Below are 19667 nucleotides of genomic sequence, written 5' to 3'. Positions count from 1 at the left end.
AAATTTCTAGTAAGTGAAGCTTGGGACAAAATGATTGTGCTGTCCACACAGCCATTCAGTATCAATTGTGATTCAAGTCAGTGATTCAAAACTGAGGTATCAGACAATCTTCTGTGAAGCTTAAATGAATAAGTTATGTAAAAAAAAGTGTTCAACATGATCAAATTGCATCTGTAACATATCAGTATAACTTCATTATAATTTTATTAGCCATTAGCAGCATCAAATGAGCAATCTCAGTTACTTCTGATCAGCCTTTCTAATACCAAAATGCAATTTTCTTTAAATGAATAAAAGAGGAACAATGCAATCACATAGCAAAAATTATCATCTTAATATTTTATAATTCTTATGCCAGTGGATTACCTATTTTATGATGTTGGCTGCAAAGAACACAAAGACAGAATGGTATTTAGGGGAATTTGTTACTTCCTTAAGTGACTACTTTGTATTCTGAATATGTTTCTCTAACTAATGGCATCTTTTAGAAAAGTGGTCTTAATAAGCAAATTAAAAATAGATAAATAAAAATAAAACCACAGTAACTTTTTTTCAAGGTATCCCTTCATCATCAGAGTAATTGAACATAGCAGGGCAAAAGCCCATACATTTGCTATGAAATTGAGAAAGATTTTTCTTAGTTTTAATGCTAAGGAAAAAAAAAAAAAAGTACAAAAGTCAGTATTTCTCATCAAATTGCTACATTTTCTCTCTTTTTCAAGTTTATTCTGCATTTTTGTGATAAACTGCATTAATTACAAAACTGAAAGACCAATACTTTCTCTCTGTAAATAGCACCATATGCATTAAGCAGAACTATATCACATACTCATCACCTGCAAAGAATTAGCAAAGAGAAGGATTATACAAAATGTTAAACTTACTTTTTGTGCTTCTTTCAAGCTAGCTCTTAACTTAGGTCGAAAATAGCTTTTTGGCTTTCTTCTGGATTCATATACTGCTCTTTTGAAAATCATTACTGACATCTAGCAAAAAAAAAAAAAAGCAAGTAACTGTTATATCCTCTGCACAGAGATTGTTTAGCTACTGTAACTGTTGATAATTACTTGCAGAACTATACCTTCATAGTCGCCTCTCTAAAAATCTTTCCTGTTTCTGAACTTTTCTGTGAAGAACTGATATTTTCTAATTGCTTCAGTTCGTCAATTTGAATCAGACCACGGCGAGCAAATACCTGTCCGAAGTACAAAAACCAAAATTGTGACTAGGTTTTCCTTTTCTGTTTGCAGGTATGTAATTTTAAAGTCACATCATTCTTGAATTTGGGAAATGGCAAAGGAGTTCAGTGAAAGTCAATTGAAAATAAGAAGAAAACTTTTGCAAAATATATTTTGTACATCTATATTGGGGTTTGCTACCACTCAGTGCTAGAAATCTGTAAATATTATTAGAATGCAAAGTATTAATTTAATTGATTACTCATTTACAAGTCAAAACACTTTTACACTGCAGTTAAATTTTGGAATACAGGAAGAATTCTAAGTGCATATGATCTGATAAGCTGGCATATTTAAATAGACAAATGAAGATACCTCTCCATGAATGCCGGCTTGACAGTCAAAATAACACTGAGAAACTGCAGCATACAGCGTGGCTCTCCATGTCAAATAATGTACAGATAAGAGTGGAATGGATAATTCCATACATATACTGGCCCACAGTAGATATTCCAGCACCTGTAATGAAAAAATCCAGTTTCAAACTGAATGCATTTTCTACTATATCAGTATACTTTCTGTCAGGTAAGGAGAATTCTTCTCCTGGTAGAACTAATTCAAAGAGGAAAAAAAGGCACAGGATTTAAATTGATTTTTAACATATTTTGTTGGTTACAAAGTAATCTTCCTGCTTATTATTGTTTTCCATCTGAAGCTATGGGCAAGCATTATATTTTAACCTCTGAGCTACTTTGCCATTCTACTTCACCGTAGACTAGCCTCCAGACAGTGGTGCCATCCTTCTCTCTCATCTACACTTACTATGAGAGTTCTCTCTCTCTTTTATGCAACCTCTAGTGATCATTATTTTTCTAAGTTACATTTCAACTAGATCAGAAAGCTGACTTGTGACACAATGGAATCTGCCTTCTTTGGTGACAGCCTGCACTGAGATCAACTTATAACCATGGAACCACATTACCAGCTCTTAATTTTAAGTTATATCTGTCTCTCCTAACATAGTCATTGCAGCAATCACTCTGTTTAAAGAATTAGCCCTACTATACTGGTTGGTCTTCCCTTCCATTCTGTTTGGTGTAGTGCTCCACGAGGTGCACTAAATATGCACAACTTTAGTCCCAAACTAAATCAATGTACAGTTATTTAATAGACAAGTGCTTATTATGTCAGGCCATTACATACAAGGCAGATGTTGATGGTATGGCAGTACAGATTGAACATTACAGCAACATTATTTTCTGTTACTGTGCAACAGATGGCAGCAGAGGGACAGTCTGACAGAATGGAGTCTGACAGAAAAGTGTGTATGAAGCAAAGCTGTGGAACTGAATTCCTCCATATGGAAAAAATGGTGCCCATTGATAGTCATTGACAATTGCTGGATGTTTATGGAGGCCAAACAATGGACGTGAGCACAGTTAGGCAGTGAGTGGTGCATTTCAGTAGTGGCAGCAGCAATGCAAAAGATAAGTCACATTCCAGACAGTCATGCAGATTTCTAGTGTGGCGTGCACATCCATTCCTGGCAAAAAAACCTACAGCTAACAGTCGTGACTGAGTTGAAAAAAGTGTTTTGTGAGAATTTGCTCTGTCAAAGAATGTTATTGTGCTCTTTGCATCTAGCGTAGCTTCCATGGAAATAAATAGGAGACATTACTTTGGAGCACCCTACATACATTAAAATAATCTGAAATGCCAACAATTAGTCTCTCTGGATCCTGTACAATAAGACTAAAAGTTAAAGGAGGTCCTAACTCACTTCTATTAGGATATTCAAGAAGAAAAAGGTTTTGTTCAGTGAACAACTGATATAAACAGATAAAAAAAGAATCTATCCACCAGGTGTCAGCATATCTCCACTTTTTAAGAAACAAAAACAATCCTTGGATTCTGATGGAGTTGCTCAGAAAAAAAAAAAAAAAACATCCAGAGCACTCTAAAATTGCCAAACACTCCATCTCAGTGTCCAGCGAGACATTGTGCTGAGCTTCATTCCACAGCTGAAGAGATGCAGAGGCATCAAGGCACAAAGACTTTTGAATTGGCCATTCTGCCATTTAGACTGCTTATTCAAGTGTGACAAGCACTACTGCTGGTAATGACAATAAAATAGCTAAGTCAGGCTATGGTGTTATGCAAGACACAGATGCATTTTCTAATCTTCTGTGCAATTTTCAAATATTTCTGTTTATTTTCCATACCTTAGCAGATTGACCTATCATCATCAAATGTCTGCATATGGTATAAATATGAATTGTACCTGTAAAAAGAAAATAAAGGAACAGGTAAGTTCTGGATTCCTGGATGAAATATGTTATGTTAACTAACTGGAACTTCCTAATATCTGGGTTGGTATTTCCAAAGGCCAAAAAAAAAAAAATCTTTCTCTGACTATTTTTAAGTTAGAGAAGATGAAACCAACAAAATCTTGAGCAATATCGACTTTAAAAGTAACTATATAATAAAGTAGCACCATAAAAGAATTGAATACAAAAATTCAATACACTGATTTTTTATTAAATGAACTGATAAGAGAAACAGTTGTTCGGTTTTTATTATCCCTAGATGCAATTTTTTTTTTTTTTTTAATTTAATAGGCTCACTTCTCCTCACATCTTAACTTCCAGGAATCTTTTAGTTTGTTGTGGCACTGTCCTGGCAGACAGCAACACAATTCAGGATGAGTCAGTGTGATAAGTGAAATGAAGCAAAATGATTGTGAATAGAATTTTCAAAAGCATCAAAGTCATTTATGAATAAAATCCTGTCAAAAAAAATTACTTAATTTACTTAATTTAGGCTATGCCACAAAACTGCTTTAAAAAAAAAAAAAAAAAAAAAAAAAAAAACAGTCCTAGAAGTATAAAAGACACAGCAGTTCTTAAGAAAAAATCTTAGGGAAAAGAAAAAAGTCTGTTCTTCTGTCTGTGTGACTGTTCAGAAAGGGACACCTGTGGCAGCAGTAGGCATCACAATGCCAATTGTAATATTTTGAAGGGTGTTATTATCCCAATGAATGAGAATTTAGCAAGCACTTCTAAGATTCATTTTTTTAATCAGTCAAATCTAATATGACAAAATCTGTTGCCAGAAATTGCAGGAAAGTGTTTGGGAACTAGGCAGACTTATTACCTAACATTGACTCTATTCAGAGGAAAAAAATCCTTATTGTCTAGGCTTGGTACAGAGACCTATAGTTGACCTTAAGAATGGCAAGTGATTATATTTTAATTTTAATTATTTACCCATAGAACAAAACAAACAAAAACACATCACATTACCTTCATAGGATGAAGGTAATAAGGCCCAGGAAAACACATGTAAGAATTTCAACCGTTTATAGCTCAGATAAATATCAGTATTTTTAATAAATTAAACTAAAAATAAATTATATCCTCAATTTATATTACAACAACTAACCATAATAGAACAATATGATAGTCCAGAGTTCTGACTGAATAGAAAGATCTTCCAAAGTGCATATATATTTTGGTAGTCTTCTTCAAGTAAAAGTCTTGATATACTATTCTCTGTGTGTAGTCCACAGAAGCTCCATTTTCTGCCTCAAAATTTTCCTAATTCAGGTATTTATTCACAATAAAATCATATACAGATATATTCACATTTGTAAATGTGGTAATATTATGTGGCAATTTTTGAGAGTTTTGTTATTAACTGCAAACTTGAAGAACATTTTTTTTAAATACAAAGATTTCATTTTGTATTCTTTCCTGGAATTTCCTTTAAAAAAAAAAAAAAATCATCAATACAAATATCTTATAAGAATTCTTATGAGCTTTTTTTAATCCCAGTTTCCAAAAATGCCTATTGTACACATTGTTTCATTTCATTAATACACACAAACCACAGCTATGATGAAAGAGCTATTATTTTCCTGACTGTCCATTTGATAAAAAGCACACCGTAGAAACTCAGAACTCTGTTATTTTAGAACAAGAAACATTTTTAAAAGTATACTGCTACAATTAAAAACTAACTAGAGATTTATTCTCAACCCCTTTGTTGACCTTAAAAATATGTCCAAGATGACTTGCTTAGCAAAGAAATGCAAAGATACCGTTGTAGATAAGCCAACACAAATTCTGCTGAGGTAGAGCCACTTGCATGGTGAGTCGTAATGATGACAAGACTTTGAAACAAGTCTGCAAGGACTCTTGTTTCTGAAGATTTCTGTCACTGCTACAAACCATCTGATAAATGCAAACATTCCTCTCTTGCAAAGCATGGAACTAAAACACATGGAAATACATGTAAAATATACATGCACATATTTAAAATAGGTACACATTTTTTACATCAGTAAAGTATCATAAAATGTTGAGCATGAAAAGATCAAGTATGCACGAACACACATGAAACAAAACAAAACAAAAATCAGCATGACATTTAAATGAGAATTAGACTATGGGGAAAGAGCCAAAGCTATTAGGTTGATTTACTATTAGGTTGGATCGGTTTCTACTGTACCACAGGGTGAAAATGCACTAGTCTGTGAGCCATTGAAATAGTTGAGGGAAGGAATGTTAAGACATAAACTGTACTCAGAAGACTGGGGTTTAAATTGTTCATCTTCAACACAGGCCTCCAACACCTCCAGGGACTGGTCTTCTACTGCTTCTCTGGCCAATTACTTGCATTACTTTTTTTTTTTTTTTTTCCCCAAAATATCCACCATGTACTGAAAATAGAGTTTCTCAGCAAAGCACTTGTTAAGATAAAGTCCAGTATGTCTTTAGCACTCCCCCTGTACCAAGTGAAACATTTCTTTTTTGGATAACAAGCAATAAACTGCAGACACCTATCCCTAAAAAGAAAGTTAATACAAAAGACTGTCAACATAATCTTGAAGTCATTTAGCCCCCCAACAGCTTAGAACACTTACAAAACCTCTTTTTTTTTTTTTGTTTTCATACTGAGCAAATAATCTATTGATTGTAATACAGCGTTGCTCTCAGGACTACTCTTGCATATATACGATAAAAATTATAGTATGATGTTTTAATTTTCTTGCATTCTGACCAGTTCTTAGATCACACCATATGGAAATTTCCACAATTAAAAGACAGTTATCAACTTTGATCCATACCCCAATTCTGACAGTGGTTATCAGCAACTATTTCAGAACAAAACTCGCTCAGAGAAAATTGCCTCTTTAGCGTCAACACAGGTTGGCTTATGCCATAAAAGCATAAACACTTATTCACTCTTAGAAGCGTACACCTCTCTGGATGTTCATATTGTACATATGACTTAAGTCTGTGCCATTTGTACAGGCAAATTAATATTAATATTTAATTAATTGAGTAACATGAAGCACATTTATGCATGATAAAACACACTACCTATTTTGGAACTGAATGTCTCTGACGAGAAAAATAATCAGCATCCTACCGTAAGAAGTGCATTTTTGTCCTTGTAACCATTTGGGAAAAAGGTGGATTTAAATTGATTTTCATCATCTGTGATATCATCAGGGTTTACAGAACAGAACTGCTGAAGGTATCTTCCATAGCATTGTCTAAGTGCCAACTTATACTCCTGAAAAAATGAAGAATAAGTTACTTTTATAGTTTAGTTATTACATCTGTTTCTATACAGTGCGTCATTTTATTATATTTACATAAGAATTATCAACATGAGAGATCAGCTGGAAGTAAAACAAGAAATTTTCACACAAACATTCAGCAATATTATTTCAAATGTGAAAACCCTCAGCATACAAAGGCTAAAATACTTAAAAGAAGAGTTCATGATTAGAGAGTTAGTTAATTTTAGTCATAAATATGTGCAACACTGTAACATGATGGAAAACACAGCAATAACAGCAGAGTAGCAAAGTCTCAGGCTGTAGCAAGTGAGGACTTGCTCAAATACACAGCTCTGGGTACAGAAACAAAAACAAAAACAAACAAACAAAAAAAATCTTCAGAAGGCCTCAGGTATACAGGGATCTCCAAAAAGAAATCCCCCTGCCTCCACTGCTAACCCTTCAATAAACTCTGGGAAGGGGTGCATCCTGGTTACACCCCCTTCTGGTCACCGAGGTGCATTGCATGCTCCTGAGCTCTCCTGGGTTGGCCCTGCCTTCCCGCCAGGTGTTCAATCACTGCTTCAAGCCCTGACTTAGCATTTCCGCTACAGTATGACAAATTAGAGAACAAGTGTAGAGTATGATCATAGGCTAATATCAAAATAACAAAATCAAGTCAAAATCAAACAAAATTCTTGGAATGTCCTGTAGGTTGTGAACAGTAATGACAATGGTGCTACACTTCTGAGAAATGTCATAAAGCAGAACTTAATAAAAAATATGCAGATATCACTTCTCTCCCCCTTTTCCCCAATGTCAAAGCTCATCTTTTCAAATAAGATGCAGTAGAGGAAAAACATAGCCAGTGAATACTGGAATTACATACAGCCAAGAGGTCAGCATTAATAGAGCAGAAGTAGAACTGACACCTTAAGAACTGTTAAGAAACAGGATGCTGGGCTCTGTGTCATGCAGAACTCAGCTCCCCAGAAGCACTCTGATCCATTCTAACATCATGCTGAGACAGTGAGCTCTGACTCAGCTGCCCAAGTGCCACTTACTTACTGAATCACCTCTGTCACTTCCTACAGCAAGCACTATTTAGAGGTTTCTCTACCAACTTCACTAATGCTAGACCACACAAACACCAATCATGATAAATGCTAGAAAGAACAAAAATAGCTAATTTGTATTTGTAGAAAATGGTCCTTTGATGTTTAATCACAGAAAATCCAAAAATATTTCTATTTTCCATTCAAATTCCCACTACCACAGTAACACTTCCCCTGAATTTTTTAATATCCAAGGAATCTTACTTGCACAACCCTATTACCTTTGCTGTGTAAAAGGAGTGGTGATGAACAGAAACTTTTACTTTCCACGGACTGTTGTGACAACAGTGCTAATGGATCAGAACCATGCATCAGCTACTAACTAATAAAATGTGATTCCTCCCCCAGACAGTTTAAAATACACGTGTAAGACTGGAGATAAGAGACAGATAGAGGCAGAGGGAGGGGGCAAAGAAATGAGTCAGTACTGATTAGTATGATGACTAACAGCTATCTAATTTCAATATATATAACATAATGAATTCAGGTGTGTCCTAAAAGATACATGGCAGATGTGTAATAGAAAGGAATTCAGTGTGAGATAGCATTAAAAGAAACAGCTGGAGGACGGAAAGTTAAGTTGGTGCTCAATCACCAACAACTCATTTTAAAAGACCATGTATCATTAAGCATTACAGAACATAAAGGAGGATTCAATTTTAAAATAACCCTCAGCAATTTCCAACTAAGAATCAAAAGGGACCAAAAGAAGAGACTCTAGCCTGCTTATTACAGAACTTGCTGTTACACCACATTTGTCTTTCCCATAATGCACTGAAATTTGTAACTAACACCTATCACAAGTTTTTTTCCCTCTTTTCTCCTGAGAAAAATGTGGATACAGTGAAAACTACATCTCTAAAAATGTCAAAGCAATACACTTAAAAATGGGAGTTCTGAGGACAGCTCATTTCAAAGATTTAGGCTAGCCAGCAAGACAAATTTTTCTATGATACTGAAAACTTTAAAGTAGAACACCACATTACAACAGAGGAATTAATCTGTAATCACTTCTAGATTATTTTAGGCAATATTGAGCCATGCCAAGAAGCCCCTGGAATACAAGGACCAAACTATCATCTTTGAGTCGTGCTATGGGAAGTCAATGAAAACCAAAGATGGTAAGGTTTGATTTATTTGAAATAACTTTTTACTGACTGAACTGTGAGAGCAGCAGTTCCAAGCACTAAAATCTCTGCATAATACTCAAATCAATTCCTAGGCCCAGAAGCTATGAGAGCTTAAGGAAAATGTGAATACAAAGAAAACATGAATGGAATTGCCCAGGCAATGAAGGAGCTACTAACAAATGCTGTTATTCAAGAACTTCCATGAGAATTTCTGTGAATAGTTCTAAACCTATACCATGAGCCTTTATCTTCAGTTATAACAGTACCACAGTTACAAATTCTTCTATGTGCTTTCAACCTACCAGTGAGTGTTCAGCATTGCTACAGTTCAGCTATAGCTTACTGTTCTCTATTTAAGAGGCAGGCCACTACTATGCAACTCTCTAGGGCAGGTAAGACTTTGCAACGTTTACATGATCATCATTTTTTTCTCCAGGTCTTCAGTAAAGGTAGCCTAATAATCACATATGAACATATAAACACTGTCCATAAGTAACATCAATGGTACTTATTCCTGTTTGACTCTATAAGCAACGGGTATAATAGGAAGACAGTTACAAGGGATACATTCCTCCAAAAACTGGCTCATCAAAATGTCTTGATACATTTCCAATGATGCCTGCTATTTTTCTAGGTGAAAAGGGGAAATCTGATAGTGCCAGAGAATAAATGTCTAACAGCAGCATGATAAAAAAATAAAAAGCATGACAATAGGCGTTTAACTGCTATCTTAAGAGAAAAGTCAATAGGGTGATCTTAAAAATTATTTTCACGTTAAATATAATTATAGGCTTCACTAGCTTTTGAGCTATAAATACAAATTTTCTATTACAAACAATGCTTTAAAAGAATAATAAAAAAAAATCTGTGTCTGAAACAGACCTGAAAGATTGAGGGACATAATCAATACATCTCCTAATGCCTCCTAATACAGGCTCGCTAAATAGGCAGAATTATAACCTCGAAACATAGTACTGATCAAGGATCTTCTAAAACATTCCTAGGAAAAAGTAGGAAAATCCACTAAGGGTCATTATAAACACAAAGTCACACTAAGCAGATAGCATCTATTAATGAGCTGTACTTTTCTCTAAATTATGCAAATTCTCATTGAGCTTTAGGTGTATTTTCTCAAGCGACTTATTAAGAACTGAATCTTTATAAATAATCAACCAGCTATTCTGTAATCCTTTAGCATTTCTGCTCCATAATTGTATCACTCCTTACTCTTAGAATGACTTGCAATTAGTTTTCAACAGTACATCTCTGAGCTCTCTCTCAATCTTTCTTTTTAACTGCTACCCTTGGAATCCCAGACAGTATGTCATGATCTTCTGATACAAGTATCACTGAGGTAATAAGTGTACCTTCACAGGCGTTTTTTTTCTCAGCAGACACAGAAGACAAATATAAAAGAGCATAACACAGTAATCGCCATCCTGAGTCAGGGCAATAGTTATTAGCCCAGTATCCCAGCTCCAAGAGCAGTCAGTAACACATGACTAGATAAGAATTACCATGCCCTAAAACATCCCCCAGATACTCTCAGAATCTTCAATAATCTACATATCAGTGTGAAATGACTGTTTACATGATGATAGGACAAGGGGGAATGGTTTTAAACTGAGACAGGGGAGGTTTAGGTTAGATATTAGGAGGAAGTTTTTCGCTCAGGGGGTGGTGAGGCACTGGAACAGGTTGCCCAAGGAGGTTGTGGATGCCCCATCCCTGGAGGCATTCAAGGCCAGGCTGGATGTGGCTCTGGGCAGCCTGGTCTGGTGGTTGGCGACCCTGCACATAGCAGGGGGGTTGAAACCAGATGATCATTGTCATCCTTTTCAACCCTGGCCATTCTATGATTCTACGATTCTATGAACTTGCCTTATTTCCTCTTGAACACAAACTTTCAGCACTCATACTATCCTGTAGCAAAAAACTCTGTGGTTAAGTATGTATTCAGAGGATAGCCAGCCTGCTTTTCCTCTGAACTTGTCACCTACTAACTTCATTTAGTGTTCTTATACTGGAAATGAATACAGTCAGTTCCTTTCACTCCTGAATTCAGAGACCTGCATCACTCTCAGGTCAGTGATCTACACACATAATTTTATAGTTTTAGCTAACTTTTGTTCATTATGTGGAAGCTGTTTCATGTTTTTGGTTATACTCATTACTCTTCCCCAATCTTTTCTTGTTGCAATTCTAGTCTTTTCAAAAAAGATAAATTACATCCATGTGTGTATACTGAGTTCAAGATGCAAGAGCACCATTAATACATAGAGCTGTATAATTGAAATCTGATTTTTGTTCTTTGTTCCCCTCCTCCCTGACAATTCTTTACATTCACTTTTGTTTAACTGAGCACTGAGTTGACATTTCTGTGTAGCAAATCACCACTACAAACAAATACTGTATAAAGATCTAGGGTGTTAAACTTTTAAAAAGCAACATAGGTGCAAAGAAAATGCAGGTACAGCAAATATATAAAAAAAAATTGGGGAGATTTTACAATAATAATTAAGAGATACAAACTACATACTCTCATTGGCATTATTCTGCAAAAGTTTTTGCAACTTTCTAAATAGCTTACTATGAAATATGATTAAAAATTAAAGTAACACAGAAGCATAATGAAAAAAAAAATTGCGATTGAACCATTTCTGTTTTGATATGACTTACTTTGATCTGAGCAAGGGAATCACCAACTTTCAGAAGTTTGTCATTGTAATACCAGTCTGGCAGCTGAGGCTTGTATTTGATCCAAATCTTAAACAGAGTATTTGCTCTAAAAAAAATACAGGAGAAAAAAGTTCCAGATTAAACTGGCAGTAGAGCCATCATAACAAGTAAACAAATCAAGAAAGCTTCAAATTGTGAAAACCTCCTTCTTCCAAATGTGTTTGAATCTCTTAATATTTCAAAACAAGTGATCATTAAAGCTAGATTTAACAAGCAGACAAGGACATTTCTGGGTTTCACGTCTGTCAACAGCCTTTATTGCACAGATTTTTAAAAAGGATGAATTGTCTCATACATAAATACTTATTGGATTGTATTAAAGTCAATTCCTTTGCAGTGTTGAAACAAGGTCATAAGTGTAAAATCTGTCCCACTTCTCAGATAGAATTTGAGAAGCTCTGAAGAAACTCTTTGGTATTTTAAGGATTAACTCAATGGATTGCAACTCAGAGCAATTGTTAGACAAGAAGCTACAGACATTTAGAACAGGGGGGAAAGATCTCAAAATAACAATGCTTATCCAGAAGCAGCAAACTTAAAAACTTGTAACTGAAATAAACTATAGAGCTGTACCATGAATCACAAAAAGAGGCCTATTAGAAAACCTCTAGCATTGAACTGCATCTAGCATGAAAAGTTCATGAATATTAAATCATGTAGTGTGGGACTCCATGAAAGAACAAGTAAATGATACATTTGTTAAAAAAGAAAGGATTTTATGACTATAGCTGCTTTGCTCTTCTGTTGCCTCTGTCTGTTATCCTAAGAGATATTACTTTCAGAGCAATCTATGTATCTTCTAGAAGAATTCGTGCCATGATTTCTGAGACCCAGATATGAGGTTCACCAGTCTGTAGTTCCCTGGGTCTTTTACTCTTTCTTAAAAATGAGAGTAATGTTTCCCTCTTGCAATTCACCAGAGATTTTACCTGAGCCACAGATTTTCAAACATGATGGAGAGTAGCTTGGCAACCACATCAGCTACTTCTGCAGGGAGACTGAGATGCACGTTGTCTGACCCCATAGGCTTGAACACTTTCAGCTTCATGACGCAGTCTTAAAGTCACCCTGCTTTTACAGTGGGAGGGATTTTGCTTCCCCAACTCCCACCTAGAGGTTTAGGGACACGAGAGGTGTGGGAAGCCTGATTGCAAGTGAAGTCTGAGGCAAAGAACTTGTTGAGTACCTTCTACCTTCTCCACGTGTGTTGTAGCCAGTTCTCCCTTCTCATTTATCAGAGGGGGTGCACTCTCCTTTGACTACCTCTTCTGACCAATATACCTCATATCAATATATATGAGGTCCTTGCTCAGCCATGCTGATTTCCTGCCTCCTCTGCTTGATTTCTTATGCAGGAACAGAGAGCGCTTGTACACTCAGAAAGGTGTTCTTAAGGATCTGCCAGCTCTGTTTTGTTCCCATGTCCTTAGGGAGAATTTCCCAGGAGACCTCATCTAATAATTCCTTAAACAGCCTGACATTCACTCTCTTGAAGTTCAGGGTCACGACTCCACTCTTTGCCAGGCCAATACTCCTTGAGATCACAAACTCAACCAGGGTATGGTTGCTACAGTCCAAACTGCCTCCAATCTCACTTTCTTTAATGATTTCCTCCGCATTGGTGAGCGCCAGGTCCAGTGACACTTCGCCTCTGGTTGATCTGACCAATACCTGAACCAGAAAGTTATCCTCAATTGACTCCAGGAATCTCCTGGATTGCTTGCAGCTTGCTGTGTTGTTCCTGCTGACTGCCTTTGACATCTTAGTGCCTTTGTACTACTTTGCTGACTTAGATTTTTTTGAAGAAATCTATATTCAAGCTTGAAAACAATAACTGATCAGACAGACTGCTAATAAGCACAGGGATTTTTCTGAAAAGAATCCTGTTACAGAATTAACAATATTGACAGCATACATAGTGCCAGGCATCTCTTGCATTTAATCACTTAACTAATCGTTTCTACAGGAACCTCAGTAAAGACTGCCCTGTGAAACCACAACGGCTAAATTATTCATAGGTAGCAATTTATAAGAAAGGGAAACAACTGGAAAGAGAGGAGTCATTGTTTGAAAATAGCCTTCTAGCTGAATTTACGCATCTAAGCTTTGAGGTTTTTGGTGTGAGATATCAGGACCTTTTCACTCTCCTGAGATAGTGATGGTAGGCTAGAAGGCAAGACACTTTCTTCAGCTGTTTTCTGACATTCAGTAACTTCATTTTTACAGTCTCCTAGACAGCTTTTCATTTTATCGTATGATAAGACTCCCAGTAAAAGAAAGAAAGAAAAAAAAAAAAACAACAACCAGAAACATCAATTTCCCCACACAGAAAGCTACAAGTCACCTTCACATTTCAAGGTGAAACAGATGGCTGTATGAGCAACTTGTCAAAATGATCTCTACACCAAAGAATTACAACACTTTTTTTTTTCCTAAAAGTATCATCTTGGCATAATTCTCAGTTCTTCAAAGTAAACAGCAAAGAGATAAATGGGACATTCTAGAGGTGTATTCTGAAGAGAAAATGCAGTAAAAGCATAAACCAGGCCAAAAGCACGAACCTGAATAAAATCTTCTTGCACATTATGTCTTTAAAGAAAATCATAGCCCTGTATAGTAAAAAGCACCTTCTAAATGGGGTCTGTATTTCTCATGGTCCATCTGTAAGCAATTAAAAACCTGTGTGGCTATTGATCTCTTACACTGAGAGAAGACTACCAGTCCAGTCAGAGGCTCCACAGGAAGGAATCCATTGAGTTTCTGAGCAGGGCTCCCTCAACTACCAAGGGTAGAAGCTCAGGAAAAGATTCTTGAATCCTAAAAGTTTGATAGACACTACTTGTCTATCAAGAAGAGAAGAAGAAAGATAATTATCAGTCTGTAAAGTAACTGATAGTAACGACTGTGAAAAAAGGTCTGGAAGTTTACAAACCCCTTTGGGACTGATAAGATGAAAAACCCCCAGAGAAGGTCATCTTCATTTTTTATTGTTTTGAATACTATATTAACGAGTGAGATTCTTCATTGCAGCAATAAACTAGTGACCAATCTCACTAGACTGTCAATATCAATGGGGAGATTAAGGTAAAAATCTATCTGCTACAATGTCATGACTAAGTAGAAGTGAGTGCATGACACAGGAATGTTTCTCTTACACAAACAAAGGAAAGCAAGATGCTTTCTAAACAGCTAATAAGTCTCTCTTTCAAAGAGGCTGTAGAACTCCAGAAGAACATGTTGAGCAGCAAGTGAATTCTCAGAAAAATGGGGCTGTTCAGGCTCAAAGGTGAAACTTATTCATTTCCAGCCACTCTATGAATAATAGAAGTCTTTTCCTGAAAGCTCAATCCATAATATTTTGTACAGGGTAAGGCCTGTGAGGATTTATTTCTGGGTGAAATGTCTTTACTAGAATTAGTAAAGGATTTTCTGATACAGATAAAAAAATGTCATACTGAATGATGGTACCTAAACCACACAATATGAAACAAAATCAACAGGTCACAGAAATTCTCTGATACCCCCACTGCTCAGATAAATGGGTTAAAACAGCTTCTCATTTACCTGATGGAAAAAAAAAAATCTTTTTACTGCATCTTCCAGTGGAAAATACTTATAATTCCAGTACAAGGCAAATATTCAGTTTTTATTTCTTATATTAGAACATTATAAGTACCTAACCTGTGGCCTTACTATTAACTTATCAACATCAAAGGCTGACAGCACTGGAACAATGAAACTGACAGTCTTCTAAACTGTGCCATGTGGAAGCTCATTTTCTTGCTCCTCTAATAGCGAGCACTTTGATCACCAACCCATGCCAGAAAATGTAGCTTGACAAATGACAAAGCAAGAACCTTCAGAGCATCTAGGAAACCATCTGTAACAGCTATTACCTTCAGAAATTCTTAGAAACAACTAGACTATGGCTAGTTCTGCAAGCAGCACATATTACAAACTTGAGCAATAAGAGGAAAAGGAAAAACAATGCAGAAATTTCACAATCAAATACCTGTAAATTTGCTAGCTACCTGAGTGTGTGAGCTAATTATCAGAATTACAGCCTTCCACCTCTGCATTGCCTCTGTACATACAAAGAATGTTAGAAGATGCAGAGCCATGGGGAGTTTGATATTGTGTAACTTTCTCAATGTCTTGGAGTTCCAGCATGAATCACTGCTATCAGCAGCTTCTGGAATCAAGCCCCAGGTAGTGCTAGTTCTCATCTTCATGATGAATGCTGCAAAATTCTTTAGACTGGGAATGTTCTCATATCAGCTGAGCCAGTGTGGACATGGGAAACATCTACAAAAAAACAGTTTTAAAAAGATAGAGCCTACTCACATCAAAATATTCCACAGGAGAAAGTAAAGTATGGCTTGGAGACACTGGATGCAGAAACCAATTACTTGGCATTATATCTGCAAACAGATCAGATTCAACATGCCCAACTCACAACTAGAAGTTAAAATGGATGTGTTCATTATCAGCAGTTTTCTGCTGAATTGGTGCTGTGTTGAGCAGCTGAGTGGCACTCCTTCCTCTGAGGGGCCTGCAGGGAATACTTTCAAACTAAGAATACAGATCAGCTAAAGCAAAAGACAGTCTGAAGCTGTAAATGAAAGGCTTAAAAATACCAAAGCACAGAAATCAGTTGCTGAAGCAATATAAAAAAACACTAGAGACAAAAGCCCAAAGACTCCTGTCTGCGTTACAGACGTAGGCCTGGACTTAGGGACAAACACACTATATAAAAAAATCAGAAATCCAGTATATTCAGAAAACAAAAGATCTCCAGTGCAGACAAATTATAGAGTGCCAAATTTGAGTACCACCTAAAATGTGTACAGCTCCTTTAGAGAAGAAACATTTGCGGCCTGCATCTCAGAAAGCACCAAGCAAAATATGTAAGGACAGAAGTTGCACATAGTGATAAGCTAACCACCCTTACAGCTAGCTGCTGTGCTCCTTTTGAATGAAATTTTGATAATCTGGGAGACTTTCATATTAATGTTAAAGATCTGTAAATTTAGAATAGAACATTGTTCAGATAATAACCGTAGAAAATTAACAATTAGTTTAAAAGAGGCAGTTGAACATTTGTGTCATAATGTACCTAAATACAGTAGAAAGAGCTACATGAGAAAATGCACAGTCTCTATAAGACATATGCATGAACTGTGAATCATTCTCATCATTCTCCAATTTTAGTTGCTCTACATTAGCTGCATTAGAAAATTTAGACTTATGCATACCCACAGATATGCATGTATGTGAGCAAACAAATATGCACAAATACACTTGCCATATGTTCTGCCTGCATTGATGGGTATAAAAATATACGTACGTAGACGCAGACACATGCACAAAAAGAGCTGTGTGGGCTTGTCCTCATGTGGCCTTGCTACAGGCACAGCTCTCAATGCATGTGCATGCCATCCACACCATGCTTGCACCTGCAGCACTTGCTGGTGGGCTGCCAACTGCTCTGGCACAGCAAGAGGGGTTCCCTGCTGAAAAGCTCCAGCAGCTCTGACACAGCCAATAGTGGCACTGTCAACAGCCACAGCACCTCATGTTTTCTTCTTACAGTGTTAAATGCTAGGAAGTGCAGAAACACGAGCTGTTCGTGTTTGAGAGAGAGGATTTTAATTAGGAAAAGATAATTAGGGTATGACCTGCTGGAGAGGAGCTCTGCAGAGAAAGACTTAGGTGTCCTGGTGGACAAGAAGTTGGTCATGATCCAGCAGTGTGCCCTAGTGGCCAAAAAGGCCAGTGGTATCTTGGGGTGTAATAAAAAGAGCATGGCCAACAGGTCAAGAGAGATGATCCTCCTCCTCTCTATGCTGTGGTGAGGCCACATATAAAGAACTGCATCCAGTTCAGGAAAGAGAACTTTCGAGAGGGCCACGAAGAGAAGGAGTCTGGAACATCTCTATTACGAGGAAGGGCTGAGAGATCTGGGGCTGTTAGAGAAAGCTGAGAGAAGATCTTATCAATGCTTATAAATATCCATAAGTCAAGTCAAACAGAGGAGGCCAGGTTCTTCTTAGTGGTGCACAGCAGTGAGACAAGGGGCAGTGGGCACAGTGGGCACAAACTACATCAGAACTAGAAACAGAAGGAAGAACTGCTTTACTGTGAGGGTGACAGAGCTGAACAGGCTGCCCAGATTGGTGCTGGAGCCTCCTTCTCTGGAAAGATTCAAGACCCGCCTGGACTCTGCCCTATGTAACCAGGGAACCTGCTTTAACAGAGGGGTGGACTAGGTCCCCAGAGGTCCCTTCCAACCCTTACGATTCTGTGATTCTACGATAATAAAGCAGAAAAAGAGAAAATAAAAGCAAAGCTAAAAAGGGTTAAGCGGCTTGCCACACCACTGACGAGGAAGGGCCCCCTGCCCCGTGGGTGCTCTGTAAGGGGACCCAGGGAAGGGATGGGGGCAGGGGTGAGGCTGGAGGGGGGCGGCGACGACAGCGGGGAAGAACCGAACGGAGAGGCGCTCCCCGGAGCGGGCAGGACGCGGCCCTACCCGCGGCGGTGCAGCTCGTGCCGCTGCTGCTCGGCCTCCCCTGTGCCTCTCAGCCGCCGCAGGAAGCCCAGGACGTCCCGCAGCTCGGCATCCAGGCTGTCCACCACCGGGTTGCCCGGCGCCACATCCCCAAAGAAAGCAGCCGGCCGCGGCTGCGGAGCGGGGGGCGGCGGCTCTGCGGGCTCCGCCATGCTCCGGCCCGGCGGCGGAGGGGACGCGGCGGCGTCGCCAGGCAACGGCGGCGGGGAGATGGCGGGCCGACGGGGCCCGGCGGAGGCAGCTCCGGCGGTTGGAGCAGCCCGTTGACCCAGCGTGTCCCGGCTGTGCGTCACTGCACCCCGGTGTCAGCCGTGCCATACGGCAGCTGGCTTACAGGCGCTGTTTGAAATGGATGTTTGGCTCGGGACGTTGCTTTGAACTTGCTGATTGCATGGCATAGCAGGCTTCCCGCCTGCCGCAGAGAAAAGAGCAAAAAAGCCCTTCTCTGCTAGCGCTCTGAACAGCGTTATCTGCCTGGCTGTAAAAACAATGGCGGCACGCTGCGAAACAACCTGGCCGAGTCGATCAGCCCTGCTGGAGGCGGCCATGGCAACCGAGGTGCTTTCAGCTTCTCTGTAGGCACTCGTGTAAAGGCGTTTGGGAGGGAGGAGAAGAAAACCAGGCCGATGCCTGCGTTCCTGGACACGAGGGACGTGATCCTTAACTGCAAAAGCTGAGGAGCGATGGGTGTGCAGCTGGCCCTGGCTGCCATTTTGTGACAAGGAATGACACAGGATGGACAGTACAGGATGGCCAAAGAAGCACCTGAATGGTGCGTCCCATAGCTCACAGTAAGAGAACAACGCAGCATCAGCATGAGGAAACAGAAAACAATGCATTTTGCAGGCCAGCAAAATGACATAGGAATCACTCAAATGCTACGGGCAACATGCACAATTTTAAATTACGTTCTGACTAATGCATTTGACTCATTTCACACACCGACTTCATATTGTTACCCTCTGAGAGCTGTGTGCCTCCACCATCCAAGCAGAATCGTGTGGCATGGAGAAGCTGGTACCAGGAGCCGGGAGAGGCTGCTCATGTGCACAGAGTCATTTGGAAAACAATGGCTGTGCATTTAGGTGGGAGCAAAGGGCTGAGTTCCTCCGATTTCTGTGGAGGAAGCAGAAAACAAAGCCTGTTGTGAAAAGACAGGGCACGAAGGCGCTGACGCTGGGATTTAGAAATCATTGGGTACAGAGACACATATTATAAAACAACTGAAATTTGAGAACTTGGCTTGGAGAGCATTTACCACTGCTTTTAAAGATTTTGTCTGTGCTTTGCCACAGTAATCAGAGCGCTTCCTGTGATGTACTTCAGCTGACTGACACGCCCTTTGGAAAGGCTGCTTTTGCCACT

The 19667-nt window shown here is 38.5% G+C and overlaps 1 protein-coding gene across 3 annotated transcripts in view; it reads right to left on the bottom strand.

The window, feature by feature from the left end:
* Positions 1-18470, bottom strand: part of CFAP54 (cilia and flagella associated protein 54) — a 105733-nt gene extending 87263 nt beyond the window's left edge. For 2 of the 3 annotated variants that reach the window (XM_090140100.1, XM_090140106.1), the window contains exons 1-8: positions 18264-18470; positions 11672-11777; positions 6612-6758; positions 5278-5449; positions 3401-3459; positions 1554-1697; positions 1082-1195; positions 885-986 (exon numbers count right to left, since the gene is read on the bottom strand). In XM_090140100.1, coding sequence (XP_089996226.1) covers positions 885-986; positions 1082-1195; positions 1554-1697; positions 3401-3459; positions 5278-5449; positions 6612-6758; positions 11672-11777; positions 18264-18454 — 1035 coding nt within the window. In that variant the 5' untranslated portion in view covers positions 18455-18470. The other variant, XM_090140103.1, reaches the window with a different exon arrangement.
* Between the last annotated feature and the right edge of the window lie 1197 nt (positions 18471-19667).

Source organism: Phasianus colchicus, chromosome 1, assembly GCF_987193195.1.
Source record: "Phasianus colchicus chromosome 1, bPhaCol1.hap1.1, whole genome shotgun sequence".
Taxonomy (NCBI): domain Eukaryota; kingdom Metazoa; phylum Chordata; class Aves; order Galliformes; family Phasianidae; genus Phasianus; species Phasianus colchicus.
The sequence above is the reverse complement of the archived record's forward strand: the minus strand, read 5'-3'. Positions and strand labels throughout refer to the sequence as shown.